We start from the raw sequence: 19,148 nt of genomic DNA on the forward strand, positions 1-19,148 counted from the left end.
TCTTTAACTATGAGAAACCAGCACCAGTGCCTCCGTACCTTTTGCCGGATCGAACCAGTGAGCAATCTTGCCCCCAGAAAACTTCCCCGTGCAAATCAAAAACAGTAGCCCTGGCTCGCACCAGTGGCTCCGTACCTTTTGTCGGATCGAACCAGTGAGCAATCTTGCTCCCGGAAAACTCCCCAGTGCAAATCAAAAATAGTAGCCCTGGCTCGCTCGGGTTTTCTCCAGCTGTGAGAAATCAGCACCAGTGGCTCCGTAACCTTTTGCCGGATCGAACCAGTGAGCAATCTTGCTCCCGGGAAACTCCTCCGTGCAAATCAAAAACAGTAGCCCAGGCTCGCTCCGGTTTTCTCCAGCTGTGAGAAACCAGCACCAGTGGCTCCGTATCATTGCGCATCAGTTTTTGAAAACGTAAATCTACCTGTAGTTTACCTTTGCCTAGTAACTAATTTAACTGCAACTGCACTTGTGTGTGATGGGCGACAGTAACAGCAATATTAAATGAAATGGAAGGATAAAAAAATGCCACCTAGAAAAGGTGGCTCCTGGCAGGATCGCCATTTGTGAAATCCGTATTAAGCACGCACTGTCGCCCAGCACACAACCTGCAGTTGTGGCACCTGGCAGTTCGAACACCAAAGAGGATGACTCTTTATCGTTCAAAGCAACGCCTGCTTTGATGCGCGATGTCTCCTCGATAGGATCAGGGATGTATCGAGGAGTGCATAATTACTATGCATTACGCATGTACGATAGGGTTATCAAGCAGCCTCTCACAATGTGTTACGGTTAATTTTATCTCACTTGGATGTGACAAATGTTTGAGCGGATTGGTGTATGTTCCATTGCAGCATGTTCTGTGTTTGGGCCTGAATATAGACAATAAAAATTATAAATACAGAAACTCCCAGACGCAGACTTCATATGGCTAAAGCCATTTAGCACAAATTAATTCAGGGTGCCCAAATAGGATCGGAAACCTAATACAAATCAGGCTATGGATACAGCAACATAATTGCTGTAGACAAAAAGCAATGCGCAAATCAAATACATTTGCGGGATTTGACTGATGGACAAAAACCTTTAATGAAACCTCGTCATATCTCGCAATGGACAAACACTTTGGACGCTTCTCTCGGTGTTGAGGACAAGATTCTTCACTTACCTAGAAGTAAGTTAAGTAATTTTAGGATCTGTTACCATGTGAGGTGTTTTATTCTTTTTCTGGCATCTATACTGCCGTTCTACGCATAATTGTCCCATGTACATAGTAAATCCCAGCAAACATGGGACAAATATGCGTATGACGGCAGTAATTTCCTCAAAATTTCATCTAAATATCGCTTTTTTGCACGGGAAACCAGTGAAACAGATGCTGAACAATATTAATTTCCGGAAGCCAATGGGGGAATTAGCAGCAGCATCAGAAATCAGAAAATTGTCGCCAGGAGGGTCCAAAATGTGTGGGGGTCCAAATCAAGTTGGTTACCCTACCGTTACCGTTATTGTTATTGATACTGTAACCTAAAGCAATGCTCGAAGTTCTATCGATGAAAGGAGTATTTGTTTGAGATTGCATAATTTAAGTTAGACTAGGAAGTAATCGTCCTCCTCAACACTTTTCCTCCAATCAAATTCACGAATTTTTGTGGATGCTTCTAGATTACAAAAATTTCGTTCCCGTTAGTTGAAGGATGTCTTCTTCTTCTTCTTCTTCTTGAAGGTTGAAGGATGTGTTACATTTTATTTTTGTTCGTATAGTTCGTAAATGTTAGAGTGATACTGTACCATTATTTGTGACACGAAGTCGAAAGCCTCTAAGGGTCGATTTCTTCACCTCCGCTTAGGCATTAAACCATGTTGAAGCGTATGGGTAAGCATCGCTTAGGAGTTAAGCGGATATGAAGAAATTGGTCCTAAGTATGCAATTAAATTTTTATGCAGTGAAAGGTTCCAGGCACATACATCGAATTATTGATGCCTCATGGCACCGATGCTATCGAGGTGCCTAAATAGTATCTGAATCCTACACCAAAAAATGAGCTAAAAATACAACTAACTTAGCTGTTGTAGACAAAATGCAAGACGCAATGAAACCACATTTGCGGGATTTGACTGATGAATCAAAGTCTTATAAGGAAAACCTCGTCATATCTCGCAATGTGTAACACATTGGATGTTTTTCTCGGGGCACTGAGAGATCGTCAGTTATTTTAATTTGTTGATTGTTGTGTTAATTTTTTGAATGTGTATGTTTGTAAAATTGTTGTAATGAAATAGATGACCGTAGGAACTCCATAAGATATTCCTTTCAGAAATCCGTCCAAAGGTATGCTTTAGGTTTTTCAGGACTTGATGATGAATTTCCTCTACAGAAATTGATTCTGAAGTACTATTCATGTATTTCCACTCCAGTTTACTTCGTACCTACATAAAGAGCGTTCGGGAAACACTATTACGGTGGATTCTTTCAGTACGACTTGATGTCAAAAATAATGTACAGCATTTTCTGGAAAATGAAATCATATCGAATCTGCTGACATTAAAAGTGTTCGATTCTACAACATTGGTCGAGGGCGCGATCTTTGTCTTTCCACATTTTACACGCCTATTGGAGAATTTATGAGAAAAGAAAGTCTGTGAGGAATATCACTATCTCGGCATTCCGAACCACTGACGGAGTGAAGCTGGGGCGCGATGGGGCACGTGAGCCACCAAATCGATTATTTCTCTGAAATTTAATTATATACTAAAAAATTGTCCTAAGAAAAATAACTGACTTTTCCTCAATTTTTATGATCACTGGCGGAGTTAAGTTGGGGTATTTTTGAAGACAAATTGAAAAAAATAAAATAAAATGGAATTCCGTAAATAATATAGAGGATTTCCTTGGATGTTCCTCATAACATTTCTTCGAAAATTCAAAGATTAGAATGAAAGAAGAAATCCCTTCGGAAATTTCTTCAGTTTTCCAGGAATTCTTTCGAAAATTCTTGTAGGAATTCCTTCTCTCATTCATCCGGATTTTTAAACAACTATTCCTGGAATAACTTTAGACCTTCGGAGATTCCTTTTGAAATTTCTTCGGATTTTCCTTTGAGCATTCTTTCGGGAATCCCTTAAGAAAATTCTTCAAAAATTCTTTCCGGAAATTTCATTTAAAAATCCTTTTAAGAATTCTTTCGAGAAATCTTTGAAAAAATCCTGTTAAATTTCCTTTAAAAATTCACCACCAAAAATTCCCATTTCATTCTTTAATATTTTTTTTTCGAAATAATTCTTTCAACAAAATGTTCGGAATAATTCCTGCAGGAATTTTAAAAGGAATATTACATTGTTTATTAAATAAATTTCTGAAGAAAATTACGAAAGCCTTTTGGGAGGGTTTACGAAAGAATTCCTGGAGGAGTATTCAAATAAGCTCCTGGAGAAATTTTAGAAATTATTCCTGGAGGAGTTCTTGAAGGAATATCTGGCCGATTTTCTAGAGAAATTTTAGAAAAAAATCTTGGAGAAATTCCAAAATGTATTTCAGGAGGAATTTCCGAATAAATTCTTGAAGGAATTTAAAAGAAAACAACCGGAATAGGTTTTCGAAAGGATTTTTTTTAACGAATTTCTGAAGTGTTTTTCCTGAATAATTATCATAGGAATCCACGAAAAAAAAATTAAAAAAGGAATTTTCAAGCAAATACCTATTGGAATGTTCATATAAATTTTTAGATTTCTACAGGAATTCTTTTGGAAATTACTTCAGAAACTCATGAAAAAATTCCTTCAGGAATCCCTTCCGGGATTGCAGTCGATACATCATCGGATGTTCTTAAGAATTCCTTAGGAATTCATTTCAGTAGTTGCTTCGGAAATTTCTCCAGTATTCATCCAGGTGATATTTAAAGAAAGAAATTCAGAAATTCCTCAGGTGTTCCATTTCTTCGGCATAGCGGAATTTTTTTCATGAATTTCCGAAATAATTTTTTAAGGAATTTTCGAAATTCCTGAATGTCTCTGCACATTCCTCCGAGAATTCCTTCGGATTCTTTAAGCAAAGTATCAGGAAATTACTTAGGAGGTAGATCCTTCGGATATTCCTTTTAATTTTTTTCGGAAATCACATCCGAAATTCTTTTAAGAATAATTCGGAAATTACTATAAGAGTTTTTTCGGAATTTTTTTTAAAATCTTTTCTATTTAATTTTTTAATAAATTTCCTAAAAAATTCTTCCAACAAAATTTACGGAATGATTTCTGCAGGAATTGCGGAAGAAGTTCCGTGTGGCTTCACTAAAAGCATTTCCGAAAGATTTCCTGGAGAAAGTTTCTGAGGAATTTCCGGAGAAATTTACAAAGGTCTTACAGAGAATTTTCAGAAAGAATTCCTAGTCTGGCGTAATATTCTTAATTATTCCTGGAGGAGTTCTCAAAAGAATTTCCGAAGGATTTCCTAAAATATTGGGTAGAGAACCATTTGGGCAGCACCCTCTATTCCCGTCAGCAACGCTCATTACTCAACGCTCATTACTCAACGCTCATTACACAACCGAATTACTTGGTTTTCAGTACCGTGCACGCACCCAACTTTGCGCAGCTCCTAGCTTTGCGCATTTTGCGGTTATTTTTGTAATAGAATGCGTTTAAATTGAATTTCGAAATATAATTATAACTTGTCAGCACAATATACATGGTATCATAACAGTGCCTGCATTTTTTCGCTGTTAAATGACACATTTTTCATTTTAATAGTCGAAACTTGTACTGAAAACACTGAAAATGACCAAAATGGCGTGTTCTTAGCACAAATAACAAGTGACGGTCTACCCGAAAAACTGTATTTTTTGTAAATTTTTACATTCGCTGACAACTGATTACACATGGACCCAATAATTATAATATCACTTGTCCTAAGGCGAGTTTATACCATCCATTGAATTCCACCATATTGTATCTTGACAGATACGTATTTCGACCTCAACAGTAAGTCGAGTCAAGTACGAGACACTGAAGACGGCCTTACTGTTGAGGTCGAAATACGTATCTGTCAAGATACAATTAAGTGGTGGAATTCAATGGGATGGTATAAACTCGCCTTAGGACAAGTGAAGACATTCCACTAAAAAGCTCAAAATAATTTTCTTATCAATTATAATATTGTTGAAGCCATCTCATTAGAATTTGGTTTGTTATTTACATTTTTCGTTAAAATATATGATGCGCACTGTTAGGAACAATTTTTCAATACAGTTTACCTAATTTTGCGCACAACTCGTATTTCTTCGATATCTTCAACATTTATGATATACCTCGTCGGAATAGGGTTTACGCAACAAAAACTTTTGTTAGCTGTGGCCAATGTACATAAATGAGGCTGTACATACACCAACAGACGTGAAAACATACTAAGTATGTCAAATCATAAGAAAATAATGCTGGGCAATATGCCTACAAATAGAATGAACATGAATTGTAATAGCAGTATTAACTGAAAAAAAAATTGGATGAAAAATTGTATGATAGACGCTTGCTTCGTGTTCGAAATTTTCCAAGTTATGTGCGCACAGTTAGGATTATAATAAGGGGTCTGCTTTGAAGTTCAATTTACCATTTATTTCAAATTTTTGTACCAAATTGAGTTCTTAAACAATAATATGATAATAATACTACAGCATGGAAACTATTTCAGGCAGATAGCTAATTTCTGTAAGTTGTACGAGTTGATTCAATTTTGCATTTCCTTAACTGCGCAAAGTATGGTGCGTGCACGATACATGGCTAGTTTCTGTCGATATCTAGTGATGTACAAACAATCAAGCCATTTGGTTGGAACGCGGTCGAGTTATTAACGTTGCGGGCGGGAATAGGGGGTGCTGCCCAAATGTCCCGCTCCCTATCCCGGAGAAATTCTTAAATCATTTTCTGAACAAATTCCTAAAGGAATTTCCAAAGAAGTTCCTAAAATAAATCAACGAAGGTTTTCTCCTAAAGCAATTTTCGAAGGTATTAAAAAAATCTCTTGATATTCCTAAAGGAATATCCGAAGGATTTCCTTTAGGTATTTTCGAAGAAATTTTTCAAGCAATTTTAAAGGAATTCTTAAAGGAATTTCCAAAGGAATGTCTAAAAAAATGTCTGAAGAAATTCCTAAAAGTTTTCGTAAAGTGTTTTCCGAAGAAATTTCTGAATATATTTCCGAAGTTATTTTCGGATGATTTTCTGGGGAAATCCAGTTTTAACTCCGCAAGCCCCCCAAAATGTCGTAATTACAGCCTATCCATTATCACACAGGAATTGGAAATTTATGCAAGAATATTCTTAAAAAATCCTAGTGACCTTTTCAATTACAAACGATTAAATGCACTCAAATTTTGTTATATTTGAACTGTCTGATATTTTTTAATTGATTTACGCCCCTAATTAGTTCTTCCTACTGACGCCAAATTATAAATAAACTAATTAGGGAAAATGTTCCGATCTCCATCTCACTGTACATATTTCCATCTCATCGCTAAACAAAGAAATACGACACCAAATTCGTCGCTTCTTTTTGTCAACATGCGTGCTCACTGCTGAAAAAAATCACAAAAATAATAAACAAACCAAATTCCTTACCATTGCTTTGTTTTTGATGAAATGGAAATAGGAGCTATGAGATGAAGTGGCGAACCGTTCCCTTACGCCAAACATGCTGGTGCCCCACCATTACCAGAACTCTGGCGCCGGCAGTGTTCCAAAAGGAGTTCAATTGTTGCAAATGAGTGTTAAACAACCTACACCGTCCTTCATCACATTCGGAAGAGACGATTGCCTGCAAATTCTTCCGAACCAGCCGAAACTTTCAAACGTTGTTTAAGTCCCCATCTCCATAATAAATATTAATACATTGCTGGTCCCGAATATGATCGAAACTGCAGCAACATATTGTATTTATATTTTTTATTTTTCATTTCAATTCTCATTGTCAATTATCACTTCAAATACTGCGTAAATGCTCGTAATCTGTATAGGTTTTAAAGATAAAGTATCAGCATCAAGCTCAATTACAGCAATGGTCTTCATCAAAGCGACGAACACTGGGCGGCTATCAAAGAAAATAGCAAAAACAAAGCAAATAAATCTGGCTTCGTTAAGCCTTACCGCACATGAGCCTAATAAATAAGAACGTAACCTAAAATATCTACTTGGCATGATTTTCAGATTGATTCATTCGTTTATAAGAGTGGTGAGATGATCAATATCTTAAAAAAAAGCTCAGAATAGAGAAAAAAGGATGGAGGGGCTAGGGCTGTGCACATTGCAGGTTAATCGATATCGGCGATTTTCATTTGGTGTTACATCGGTATCGGCGATATATCGGGTTTGAAAATATCGGATATCGGATCGATATCCGATAATTTAAAAAAATACAGTTTTGACCTGATTTTGTTTACCCCCGATTTTATCATGTTTGTGACCATATTTTGTCACCAAATTTTTTTGGATGAAGATTTTAGTCGTTCTTATTCATTCCGGTAACAACATCGCAAACAACAATGATTTTTATTAAATAACTTTCACCGCCTGTGGTTTATTCTGAATGATTTAAGAGTTCCTGTCAAGATTTTTGTAAGCTTTTTCGTTCACGTATTTCGCCTTCGCAAGGCATAAACTGATTCATGGTTTAATCAAAGTTAATTGAATATTTTCCGAATATTTACCACCTAGATTGGAAATTAATAACTAGTTTGATAACAAGCTTAGTGAAATTGCACATGTGAAAGATTTAGTTTCAAAAATGTATTGTAGGGGAACCCAGTATGTTAGACATGTGCTTTCCCTACTAAGCTACGACCAAGGCTGAGTCCATATTCTCAACACCAGACACAATGGACATTTAAAAAATGTAATGGACTTGCTACATATGTTTTAATGGATGTAGTCAGTGAGCTAGTGTTTTATAGTTGATTTAATTGGCAACATTAAATCGGTCTTACATTCCTGAAGAGAGAGAGAGGAGTAAACAACAGAACTCACATCACAGGTTCCTAAACCGATCAACAAGAAGAAAAACTCGTAGCCAGTGATCCGGAAAACACACCGATCAACAAGGAAAATGGCACTGTCGAGATCGAGCTCAACCACCCATCGTTGTAGAGGATGCCGATATAGATGCCATTGAAAATGCGACAGAAGAGTCAGACGACAGTTTCCACGGATTCAGTGACGATGATCCTACGCTGGGAGACGAAGCGGATCAACCAACAAGATGTTCCGAACGTTCTACTAAAGGGAAGCCGCTAGCGAGATACGCTGACCTAATGGGTGCCACGACCCACAGCATCGACGAGCCCAGAAGTTATAATGAAGCGGTGAATAGTCACGACAAATCGGCCTGGCAAGCAGCGATGGAACAGGAAATGGCTTCTCTCAACGAGCATAAAACGTGGGATCTAGTCCAACTTCCCCCTGTTGTCAAGCAATCGACACTACGAACGATGCTAACGATAGGGAGTAGAGTATGTTGGTTAAGCATCTCGACATAAAAACAGCCTACTTGTATGCCGTCCTCAAAGAGAAAATATATATGAAGCAGCCACCGTGATTTGCTGTGAACAACGAGCAGGTGTGCCGTCTCAGGCGTAGCATATATGGCCTCAAACAGTCGGCTTGAGTTTGGAATGATAAGATTAGACAGCGTACTTCAACAGATGCAGTTTCAAGCAGCCGATGCAGATTCTTGCCTATACGTTCGCGAGCGGAACGGAAAGTTCACATTTATTTTAATCTATGTCGATGACATCGTCGTGTTTTGCCATTCAGAGCGTGAGTTTCAGGAGATCTGCAGCATACTACAGAAGCACTATAAGCTATCCAATCTTGGCGAGTTGCGGCAGTTCCTCGGCATTCACGTGGACAAAGTCGGAGATCACTACACACTCAATCAGCAGAGCTGCATCGAGAAGCTTGTAACCAAGTTCGGACACGAGGATGCGAAGATTTCCAAAATCCCCCTTGACTCGCTGGCAATTCGACCCATAGCATATGTTGTTTATATGTTTCTAATTTAAACTCTTGCCAGCCGGCTGTCGAAAGAGTATATACTTATATCTATTCTATTTATTGTTTGTTCTTTAAACGTTCATGATTTATCAAGCCAATAGAGGCAGCAATATTTAGTTTTAGACTATGTATTCACTCGTGAAACTCTGATATTCCGACTTATTTTGTGGGGATAGATTATTAAAATATGATTATTAAATTTGGGCAAAACTTTTTGATCATTAAGCAAAACGATCCCTCTAGGGTAATTGAACATGAAGAAAAACATCGTGCAATAAGTTTATAATTATACTAAACCTTTTTACTCACTTTTGTATGCCGTAATTTTCCTTGATTTACGATTTCTATGTATAACGTGTGGTTTGACTATCGCGCACTAATTAGTTCAATTACTGACCGCACTAAGTAGAACAAAAATTCCGTGATCTCGAGACCGTTCTGTAAACCGTTCTGTAAACAAACCCGTCCGATCGCGCACTTAATTATTGGAATAAAATGCGTCAACACGTCACTACTAGGTCGCAAAGTTACTAAGCCAACAAACCGCGATTGAACCGAAGCTAAACGTGTCTTACGATACCTTAAAGGAACGAAGGATCGCACCTAGGCGGAGGAAGCGGAGGTCTCGAATGTTACGTCGAAGCCGAAGCAACGAAGGAGACAGAAAATCAAAGTCCGGTTTCCTTTATCTAGTACGGCGGTGGATTGGTGAACTGAACTGAACTTTCGTCGACAGAAGCGAAATTTATTGCTCTAGACCCCCTTAGAACCGTGACGTACTTTGTGGATGGCCCCTTAAATAAACCTTTATTCCGAGTTAATCAGTTAATCGTTCCAAACATTGTTTCCTTTTCTCCATACTGCGCGTATCACAACAATTGCCAACTGTATCAGGAACAAGGTCATATTCAGGATTAAGACTTGCCTAGCGCTTAAATGCATTTCCAAAGTCCTCAAAATAGTTTCTACTTGAATCAGAAAAAAACAACGGAGATGATTGGCAGACTAAAATGAGGTTGAAAACGAAGGGTTATCATTCGATAAATTGATGACTGACGCGTACTACGCCATGTTTCTTGTGATTAAATTGAAAGCTTTAAAATTAAAACCCTGCATTGATTTTCACAATTTAAGTGATAAGAAAGTGTAAATTTCGATTACTGTTTTGAAATTTTTCGAAACCTAAACTCACCTTTAATTGCCAACAAATATTCGTGAAAATTAGCCTTAAATATTGTCGAAGAACAAAAGGCCAATAAATCGTCATGGAATACGACATTTTCAAGCGAAACATCATTTGAACATAGTTCCTAGAAGTACAAAAAATGTGCCACCCGTTCAAAATAAATTTAGCACAATTTTAATATAAATTTTGGGGCTTGCTCGTCTTGCTCCGAAAGGGTGACCCTGACCATATCGCCCCATATGGTAAAAACAGGGGTATCATAAAAACACATTTTTGCCTTTCTCGTACAACAAAGTTGAACCGAAAGGCTATCATCCAGTTACTTCTCACAACAAGTTGCATTCAACAGAGACCAAGTTCTGATCGACTGTTGCGTTAAAAAGTTATTAAGAAAATGGATCATCAAACTATATTAGCTCTCCATATAAGGTTGGTGTCTTGACTAAATACGAGAAAGGCAGTATCACTACTCGATGAATTAAGTTGGGTTTTAAAAACCAGTTCAAAAGATACTGAAACTTGATTAATCAGTTTATTGATATTTATGTCTAAAATAAAGGTGTTTCAAGGACAAATCAGCAAAATTCGGAAGAGTTTCACTATTTTACAACGGTTACCGCTTAAGATGGCCATCTTGCCCCACTTTCCCCTAGTCCAAATGTCGGACCTGATGGCCCACATAGCCCAGTTCTGGTCGGAGATCGACGCATTCAAGGAACGAATCTCAAAGCAAGCTCGGGTAAAGAAGCAACAAGCTATCGAGGAGCAGGAGAAGGAAGAGCCGGGAAGCTAGTTTGGGCCGGGTGGTTTTGATCCGGTAGAGATGTGTCTTCCTCTCCGATTTCGAGACGCCCGATATTGGAATGCTGCAGGAAGCGATGAGCACACTTCCCCGCTATCACTTGAAACGTTGTATAGCTTCCGGTTTGTGTGTTCCAGGCATTAAACTGTCGTCGCTGTCCGGAACATATTTTTATGTGAATAAATATAAGTGCATAAAGGTAGAACGCTTTCTAATAACGTTTACGGACCCGTCAACGAGCCGACTGCGCAAAACCTATTAGAAGGTGGAGTGCTTGTTGTCATGGGGTTCAACGTTCAATACGAAACCCTTGACATCTTTTATCGTAGTAGTCAGCTAAAGTGTTCGGTCGCACTGCACGGACTGCTTTGTCTCTTTCTCACTGCAAAGAAATTAGAAAACAACAAGGCCAGTAAATGTCAAATTTCATGAAGTACGAAAGAGAAAAGGATTCATCCGTGCCGTGCCCTATACATATGCGAAGTGGCACAGGAGTCGACTATCCAAGTCTCACTGATCCGGTTCTGGGAAACCGGATGTGAGTGAGGTGGCAGAGCCTTCATTATTTGTCATTGGGTAATCACGCCTCGTGTAAGATGCGAATGTTTCACCCTTTTTTATCGAACAATCACGGTTCATGTAGCCTGATTTTTTGGAGAATCATCCAGTTACTTTTTATCAACTCCATTACCAACTCCAACGTCCTCTCCGGTGTCCAACGCCAAGTCCAAGCTGATCAAAGGAATCTGGCATGCTATTCATTACCACATCCAGTTCTTGATCCGTGTTCGCCAGACTTGAGAAAAGTTCATCCATCCGAAACAAGTGGTCGTGGTCTACATCGTCGTCTTCTGTCTTCTGATTACTGATAGCATCGTACGTAGCCTTATCCTTCGGGTATACCCAGTTAGGCATAAAAAAAAACAAGAACAGCCCATGATATAAAGTAAGTGCCTAACGTACATATTGCCAAACGTATACCCATACCTAAGGTCCTTACGCCGTTCGTGGCGGACCCTTGCCCGCTTTGCTGTCACGGATCAAGGAGTATTAACAGAAGAAAACGAGCGATCGTTTCTGTCAGTGGGTTGGAGACGATGAATTTCCAGATGAAATTCTTTCTATACTTCTGGGCAAATTCAACCAAAATTACGGGAACAAAGTATCCCGAATTTTCCTGGGAAATTTCTTCCTGGGTGTTTTATGTTTTGAAAAATATTAAATCAAAGGGAAATTCTCCAAAATTTTCAAGGATGATTCTCACAAATTTCTGAGGGACAATTCTCCCAAATGTCTAAAGGAAAATTCGTCCGTATTTCCAAGAGGAAATTCTACTCAGTAGAAGCTTTCTAGAGTTCCACGAAAATTTCTCAAGACCATGCTTCTTTTTTTCTACATCCGCTACTTGGATGTTGAAGCCTCTTGGCACAGTATTCTTCGAGCATGTACACTACACAATTTCTATGCTAATTGTTACCATCTGTATGGACACTTTTCCATCCAGTTGGCACACTGAACCGGGATCAGTTATATTCAAGCATGGAATGTGTCTTTGTCTAAAGAAACTTATTTTCAAAAATCAAACACCTCGATAGCATAGGCTTTCCTCTTTCCGATAGAACATTTTACTTTACCCAGGAGTCAGGCTTTGAAAGAGGAGCTCGTATACTTTTGAGTAGTGGGTGTTTCAGAGATACTGATTAAGGGCCGATGTACACGTGGCGTTTTTTTTTTACGCTGCGTGCACGCCGCATTAACGCAAGGTACCCAGTATCAAATAGAGTAATGCACACGTAAACGTGTGCAAGACTACATTTAATGCTGGGTATCTTGCGTGGTTGCGGCATGCGCGCAGCTAGAAAAAACGCTACGTGGGCTTCGGCCCTAAAAAAGAATCTCCAAATTCCAATAGAGACACAGTTACAGCCCGTCACGTTTAGGTACAAGTCAGTTTGGGCGTGAACAGTTTCTAAAAGTTGTTTTAAAATAATCCAAAAGCAGGAATGTTGTATTTATGAATATTCTAAATGTTTTATAGATATGAGTATATTTAAGAATAGTTTCCAGACTTTCATTACAAAGTTAGAGAAAATAGCAATAGGGATTATAGATAAGTTGTAAATGTAAAATAGCCCTAAATATGGAAGGATGTAAATGACAGAAGCTACAATAAGCACAACATATTAATTTGCAATCACACAAAAACACTACTAAAGAAAAAAAACAAGGAATAATTTGCATGTGTATTAAGGTGTATTTCCAACCACTTGCATCACGCAATCTCTACGCCATCTCAAAACTGTAGTTCTTCTATTCTATTGATTATAAAAATTCCTATTGAAAAGGAGGATCGCGTAGGAATTGGTTCACTGATGCAGAGGAAAATTAGTTAACAAATATCGAAATTACTTATCGCTTGAAAAAACAAACCCAGTTTGAAGATCGAGCAATAAACAAAGATAATTAACAATTATATAAAAAGAAAAATAATTTCTAAATTAGGTGGGTTCAATAAACAATTGTTTAACTACAACGTAACATAATCATCAAAACAAATAGAAGAAACGAGAAACATTTCCAATAACTGTAGCTAACGATTGATGGAAGAGAGCAAGAGACGGAATAACAGGAAAAAAAGGAGTAAAACAAGAATAAAACAATAGATTGAGGATCGCCTGCATGTCCCTGTCGTCGTCTTGCGGTCAGGCCTCTTTTCCAGGGACATTCGGCGATCCCGAGAAGAAAACAAAGTAGAAACTTACTGATCTATGTCTCTGGTGTGTTTTAAAGTTCGAACGTTGACGCGTGAGAGACGCATGGCGAACCTGTGGAACCCGATAGCAACGCACAGCGAGCAAGAGATAAAGAGTAAAATAGAGAGCGTAAAATAAATGCAAATGGGAACATACTCCGGTTTAGGAACCGGTTTTTGGTGACCATAGTCTGGGATTATGCTGATTTGTTAAAATATTTTTTTGAAATAAACGTAAAATATCACATCAACAGAAAATATTTCAAAGAAATACGAATAATCAACAGAACGATTGGTAATGTTCGATTCGTCTAATCAATAGAACCGAGTGCAATTGTAAGACATGTGTAAATCCGGCTGTTTTCTGAAGTGTTGATCCCGCTTTGGAGGCTGTTAGAAGCTTCTAATAAATTTGGCAAATACATGTTTTTAAGATTAGTGTAAGAGTTTTTATCTATAAGACAAGACCCTCTGATATTAGTTGCTTTACAACCATTAAAATAAACAGAAGAAAATCAAACTAATAAAACAACTGAGAATAAGTCGAAATCTAAAAACAACCAAAAAAGCATCATTCTAATTATCGAACCATCAAAATGAGAAAGGCATATATTTAAACAGTTTGGTTATTAAATATCTAACAGATTTCGTTAGTGTGCCATGATGATTGCGTACATTAATGCGGAACTTCTACTTCCAAAGCTTACCTTCTCGGTGTTCCTTCGGCAGCTTTGGGAAGCCACCGGCAGCTGGTTGGGATTCTCCTTGAGCTGCCGCAGGATGTCGCGCACCATTTCGATGAACACCAAACTCTGCGCCTCCGTCAGAAGGTCTTTGGACACCTGCGAATGGAAAGGACATTTTTAGCTAATGATACTCAACCATATTTTTATTCGCAGAACATTTTCCTCTTCTCCTTTGTTGACAATTCTAATAGCAAATAAACTTGTACCTTAGAATACGTTACGTCCGCTTAGAATCGGAATACGTTATATGAACTTACCAAATCCTGTGCCACCTCCACCGGGTTGACGTTGTTCGCGTCGAACTTGAACGTAATGGTCTTCGGGCGGTTCTCCATCTCGCACTCGACGATGTTGTTCTCGAAACCGAGCACCTGCAGCTTGGGGTTGCGCTCGGTCGAACGGTAATTGCGGCGCTTCTTGGAGCCCTCGTTGGTCAACCGTTTGGGGATGGCGGCGGCCTGCTGGGCGGTGGCTGCTGCACCAGGGGTCCCAGCAACCGGAGGAAGTCCAGCATTGGCATTTTGTGGTGGTGCCGGCTGGTCAGCCGAAGACGACGGTGGTTGCTGCGGCTGTGGCTGGGGAGTCGCAGTTGGAACCGGCGTGGCAACACTGGGCTGCGGGACAGTTGGCTGCTGCTGCGGTAGGGAATGCGGCTGAACTGGTGGCTGTTGGACGACTTCTGTCGGTATGGGGGGAAGTGATTCCGAGCGAACCGGTTCGGGAATTTGGCTGTCAATATGTTTTGGAGGAATCTGCTGTTGTTGAAGTTGCTGTTGCTGATATAATTGTTGTTGTTGTTGTTGGATCTGTTGTTGTTGCTGTTGAATTTGTTGTTGCTGCTGAATCTGTTGTTGCTGTTGAATCTGTTGTTGCTGTTGAATCTGCTGTTGCTGTTGCATCTGTTGTTGCTGTTGAATCTGCTGTTGCTGTTGGATCTGTTGTTGTTGTTGCTGTTGAATCTGTTGTTGTTGCTGCATCTGTTGTTGCTGTTGAATCTGCTGTTGCTGTTGTTGTTGAATTTGCTGCTGTATTTGAGGGGGTGGACTTTGAATAACTTGTTGGGTCTGCTGTTGTGGCTGTTGCTGTGGAATTTGATTAGCAAACTGTATAGGCTGCTGTTGTTGTTGCTGCACTATTTGCTGTGGTCCATTCGGAACTATGTTGACCGGTTGGGCGGGCAAGTTGTGCTGCATTTGAATCTGATCTTGGATTTGTTGCTGCATATGCATTTGATGCTGTTGCTGTTGGAGTTGCGCGGCCTGTAGGGATTGGCCGTGGGTCATTTGAGGTTGTTGCTGCTGTTGTTGTGGTGGGCTTTGATAGTGCTGCTGTTGCGGAGGAGGAGGTTGTTGTGGCGCCTGTTGCGAATGGATAGGAAGCACCGCCTGCAATTGTTGTTCGAGCGTAGGAAATTGATCCTGGAGCACTGATTGTTGCATATGTTGCTGCTGCTGTTGTTGTTGAAGCTGTTGCTGTTGAAGTAGTTGCTGCTGGAGCAGTTGCTGTTGTATTATCTGTTGCTGTTGCTGGGAAATTTGGTTGACATACTGTGGCACAGCATTTGGCTGTTGGATAGGGATCTGTTGCTGGTGCATTTGCTGGATCAGAACTTGCTGTTGTTGCATTTGTTGGATATACTGCTGTTGCTGCTGGGTTTCGATAAATACTTGCTGAGCTGATTGGGGCTGCTGAACTGCCTGAACGACTGTTTGCTGCTGAATGGGTTGAGTCTGCTGAGGTATACTACACGGGATTTGTTGCATCTGCTGAGGCATCTGAGGAATTTGATTAAGGAACTGTTGCTGTTGCTGCTGCTGCTGAATGACTTGTTGTTGATTGAGATATTGACCCACTTGATTCTGATAGTTTTGCATCAGCTGGTCGTTTCCAACAGGAGCAGACATTTGCTGTTGATAAATGATTTGTTGAGCCTGTGACGCTGGTAATGAAGCAGGCTGATAATAAACTTGTTGCTGAAGTTGTGGAATGGGGACACCTCCAACCATCTGCGGAACGTGCAATTCCAAAGGTTGGCCTTCACTTTCCGCCTGACTCTGTTGACTAGCATATAGCTGTTGAGCTAACATTGCCTGCTTTTGCAATGCTTCCGTTTCCTTCTCCAGTTGGAGCTGTCTAGCCCTCTCTTCTTTCTCTTTCAATAACGTTTGGATCTGAACCTTCAGAATTTTTGCCACCGTTTTCGAATCGTCTTCCAGCAGAATTCCACTCTTGTGCATATCACTGGCAATCTCGTCTGCATCGTCCACTTTTGTATCGAAATCGAACTGAATAGCTTCATTTTCCTTATGCTTATTGACTCGCTTTTTTGGGTCCATTATTCTCAGCCGAAACTCCATCTTTGTGCTATCCGGGTTGGCAATGAAGCTCTCCTTTGAAATGGGCTCCAACCGGACACCGATATCTTCGCAAAAGAACTCACAATTCAACAGCTCCTTACATGTTGGCCGTTCCTCCTTTTTGTCATGAATGCACCGCTCGATGATCTCCTTTACCTCCGGGTTCTCCACCTTATCTAAACTGGCGGGCTTAATTCCGGACGTCACCTTCTTATAGATCTGCGCCGGCGTATTGCACTCATTGTACGGGTACTCGCTCGTAGCCATCTCCAACATGCACATCCCGAAGGCGTACACGTCGACGGCTTCGTCGTAGTGCTCCTCGTACATCTCCGGAGCCATAAATTCCGGCGTACCGATCACCGATTTGGCAAAGCTCCGGTTCTTCAGCGTGGCCAGCCCAAGATCTCCAATCTTTACACTCCCTGTCGTTCCGGTTATAAATATATTATCACATTTCAGATCACGATGGATGATGGGCGGGGCACGCGAGTGCAGAAAGTGCAACCCCTTGAGAATCTGCCGGCACCAGGACTTGAGCACTTTCGGGTTGATCTTTTTAAAGCGACGCAAGTATCTGTTTTTTGGAAGTGGCGTGAAAGTATTTTTAAGAATAAAACATTAATGTACTGCGATTGTGCATTTTTTAACGGAACAATACAATGTGTTAACAATGGGAAGATTAAGCCGATAACAAAGAGTGACAATTTAATAATAAAAGTAAACGATAGAAAAATCAATGTGAAAAGAGAAAAAACATTACTTTACGTTGGGCTTTACGTTGCAATAGAAGCGGAAACAGTTCCGCAATTTGAATAAAAGTTTTTAATAACCCATTCTGCACTTGCGATCAATCTGCCAATCAGAAAGGCATGGTTGGTATGATCGGTACTGGGTCATTAAGCTGAATGGTCATTAGACCGAATGAGAAGTGGGAAGTGAGAAGAAAAAACAAGCAAGAAGGAAAAGGAAAGAAATCAAGAGGAAAGAAAAAAAAAAGGAAGAAGAAAAGAGAAAGAAAGACGAAGGTAGAAATATAAAATGAAAATAAATAGATAGAAAGAAGAACACAGAAAAAAGAAAGTAGAAAAGTAACAAGAAAGAAGGAAGAAAGAAAAAAGGATGGAAAAAGGAAAGAAAAAGAATGACAAAAGGAGGGAAATATGAAAACGGAAGATAGAAGGAGGAAGAATAATAAAACAAAGACAAAGGGAGAAAAAAGAAAAAAGAAACAAGGAAGAAGTGATAAAAAAAGAAAGAAGGAAGAAAGGAGAAAGATGAAAGAAGAATGACGAAGAAAGAAAAAAGAAGAAGAAGAAGAAGAACAGAAGGAATGATGAAGAAGAGACAGGAAGATGGAAGAAGGAAGAAAGAAGAAGGCGGTAGAGATAAGAAAAAAGGAAGATGAAACAAAAAAGGATGAAAGATAAACGAAGAAGTAAGAAGGGAAAAGGGAAACGAAATAAGATAGAAGGAAAAAGCAAGAAATAAGAAGGAAGGAGAAAGAAGGAAGAAATTGGAAGGAAGGGAGAAGACAGAAATAAGTAAAAGAGAGGAGGAAAGAAATAGAAAGAAGAAGAAGAAAAGAGAAACATCGTATACAGAGAAAGGAGTAAGAAAAAAAGAAAGAAGAAAAAAAGGATGAAGAAAAAAGAAAGGGAGAAAGAAGGAAAAAGGAATAAGGAAGTAGAAAGAAGGAATGAAAGGAATGAGAAGAAGAACGAAGAACGAGGAAGAAAAATAAAAAGGAAGATGTAAGAGAATAAAGAAGAATGAACTAAGAAGTGAAAAGGGAGAAGGAAAAAGGGAAAAAGCAAGAAGGAAGAAAGAAAAAAGAAGGAGGAAGCAATAATGAAAAAAGGAGGATGAAGACGGATGCAAGAAGAAGAAAGAAAAAAGGAGTAATGAGAAGAAAAAAGAAGGATGAGAGAAGGAAGAAGGGGGAAAAAATATGAAATAAGGAAGACGAAAAAAGAAAAGAAGGAAGAAGGTAGGATGAATAAAGTTGATGGATGGAGGATGAACCAAGAAGTGAAAAGGGAGAATGAAGAAGGGAAAAGTAAGAAGGAAGAAAGAAAATAGAAGGGGGAAGAAATAAGAAAGAAAGAGAAAGGAAGGAAGAAAGAAAAAATAAGCAAGAAGAAAGGAAAAAAAAGTAATGAGGAGAGAGAATAAGAAACGTGAGAGTGAGAGAAGGGAGAATGGAGAAGGACAGTAGAATTATGAAGGCAAAAGAAGGAAGAAGAAAGAAGGTATAAACAAGGAAGTC

At 39.2% G+C, this 19,148-nt stretch overlaps 1 protein-coding gene across 7 annotated transcripts in view; it reads right to left on the reverse strand.

The window, feature by feature from the left end:
- Positions 1-19,148, reverse strand: part of LOC134225515 (serine/threonine-protein kinase Wnk-like) — a 145,807-nt gene that overhangs the window by 7,532 nt on the left and 119,127 nt on the right. For 6 of the 7 annotated variants that reach the window (XM_062705680.1, XM_062705681.1, XM_062705682.1 and 3 more), the window contains 3 exons: positions 14,780-17,456; positions 14,484-14,618; positions 13,787-13,849 (listed from right to left, as the gene is read on the reverse strand). In XM_062705680.1, the coding sequence (XP_062561664.1) occupies positions 13,787-13,849; positions 14,484-14,618; positions 14,780-17,456 (2,875 nt within the window). The remainder of the gene's footprint in view (positions 1-13,786; positions 13,850-14,483; positions 14,619-14,779; positions 17,457-19,148) is intronic. The other variant, XM_062705678.1, reaches the window with a different exon arrangement.

This window comes from Armigeres subalbatus, chromosome 3 (genome assembly GCF_024139115.2).
Source record: "Armigeres subalbatus isolate Guangzhou_Male chromosome 3, GZ_Asu_2, whole genome shotgun sequence".
In the NCBI taxonomy this organism is placed as follows: Eukaryota; Metazoa; Arthropoda; class Insecta; order Diptera; family Culicidae; genus Armigeres; species Armigeres subalbatus.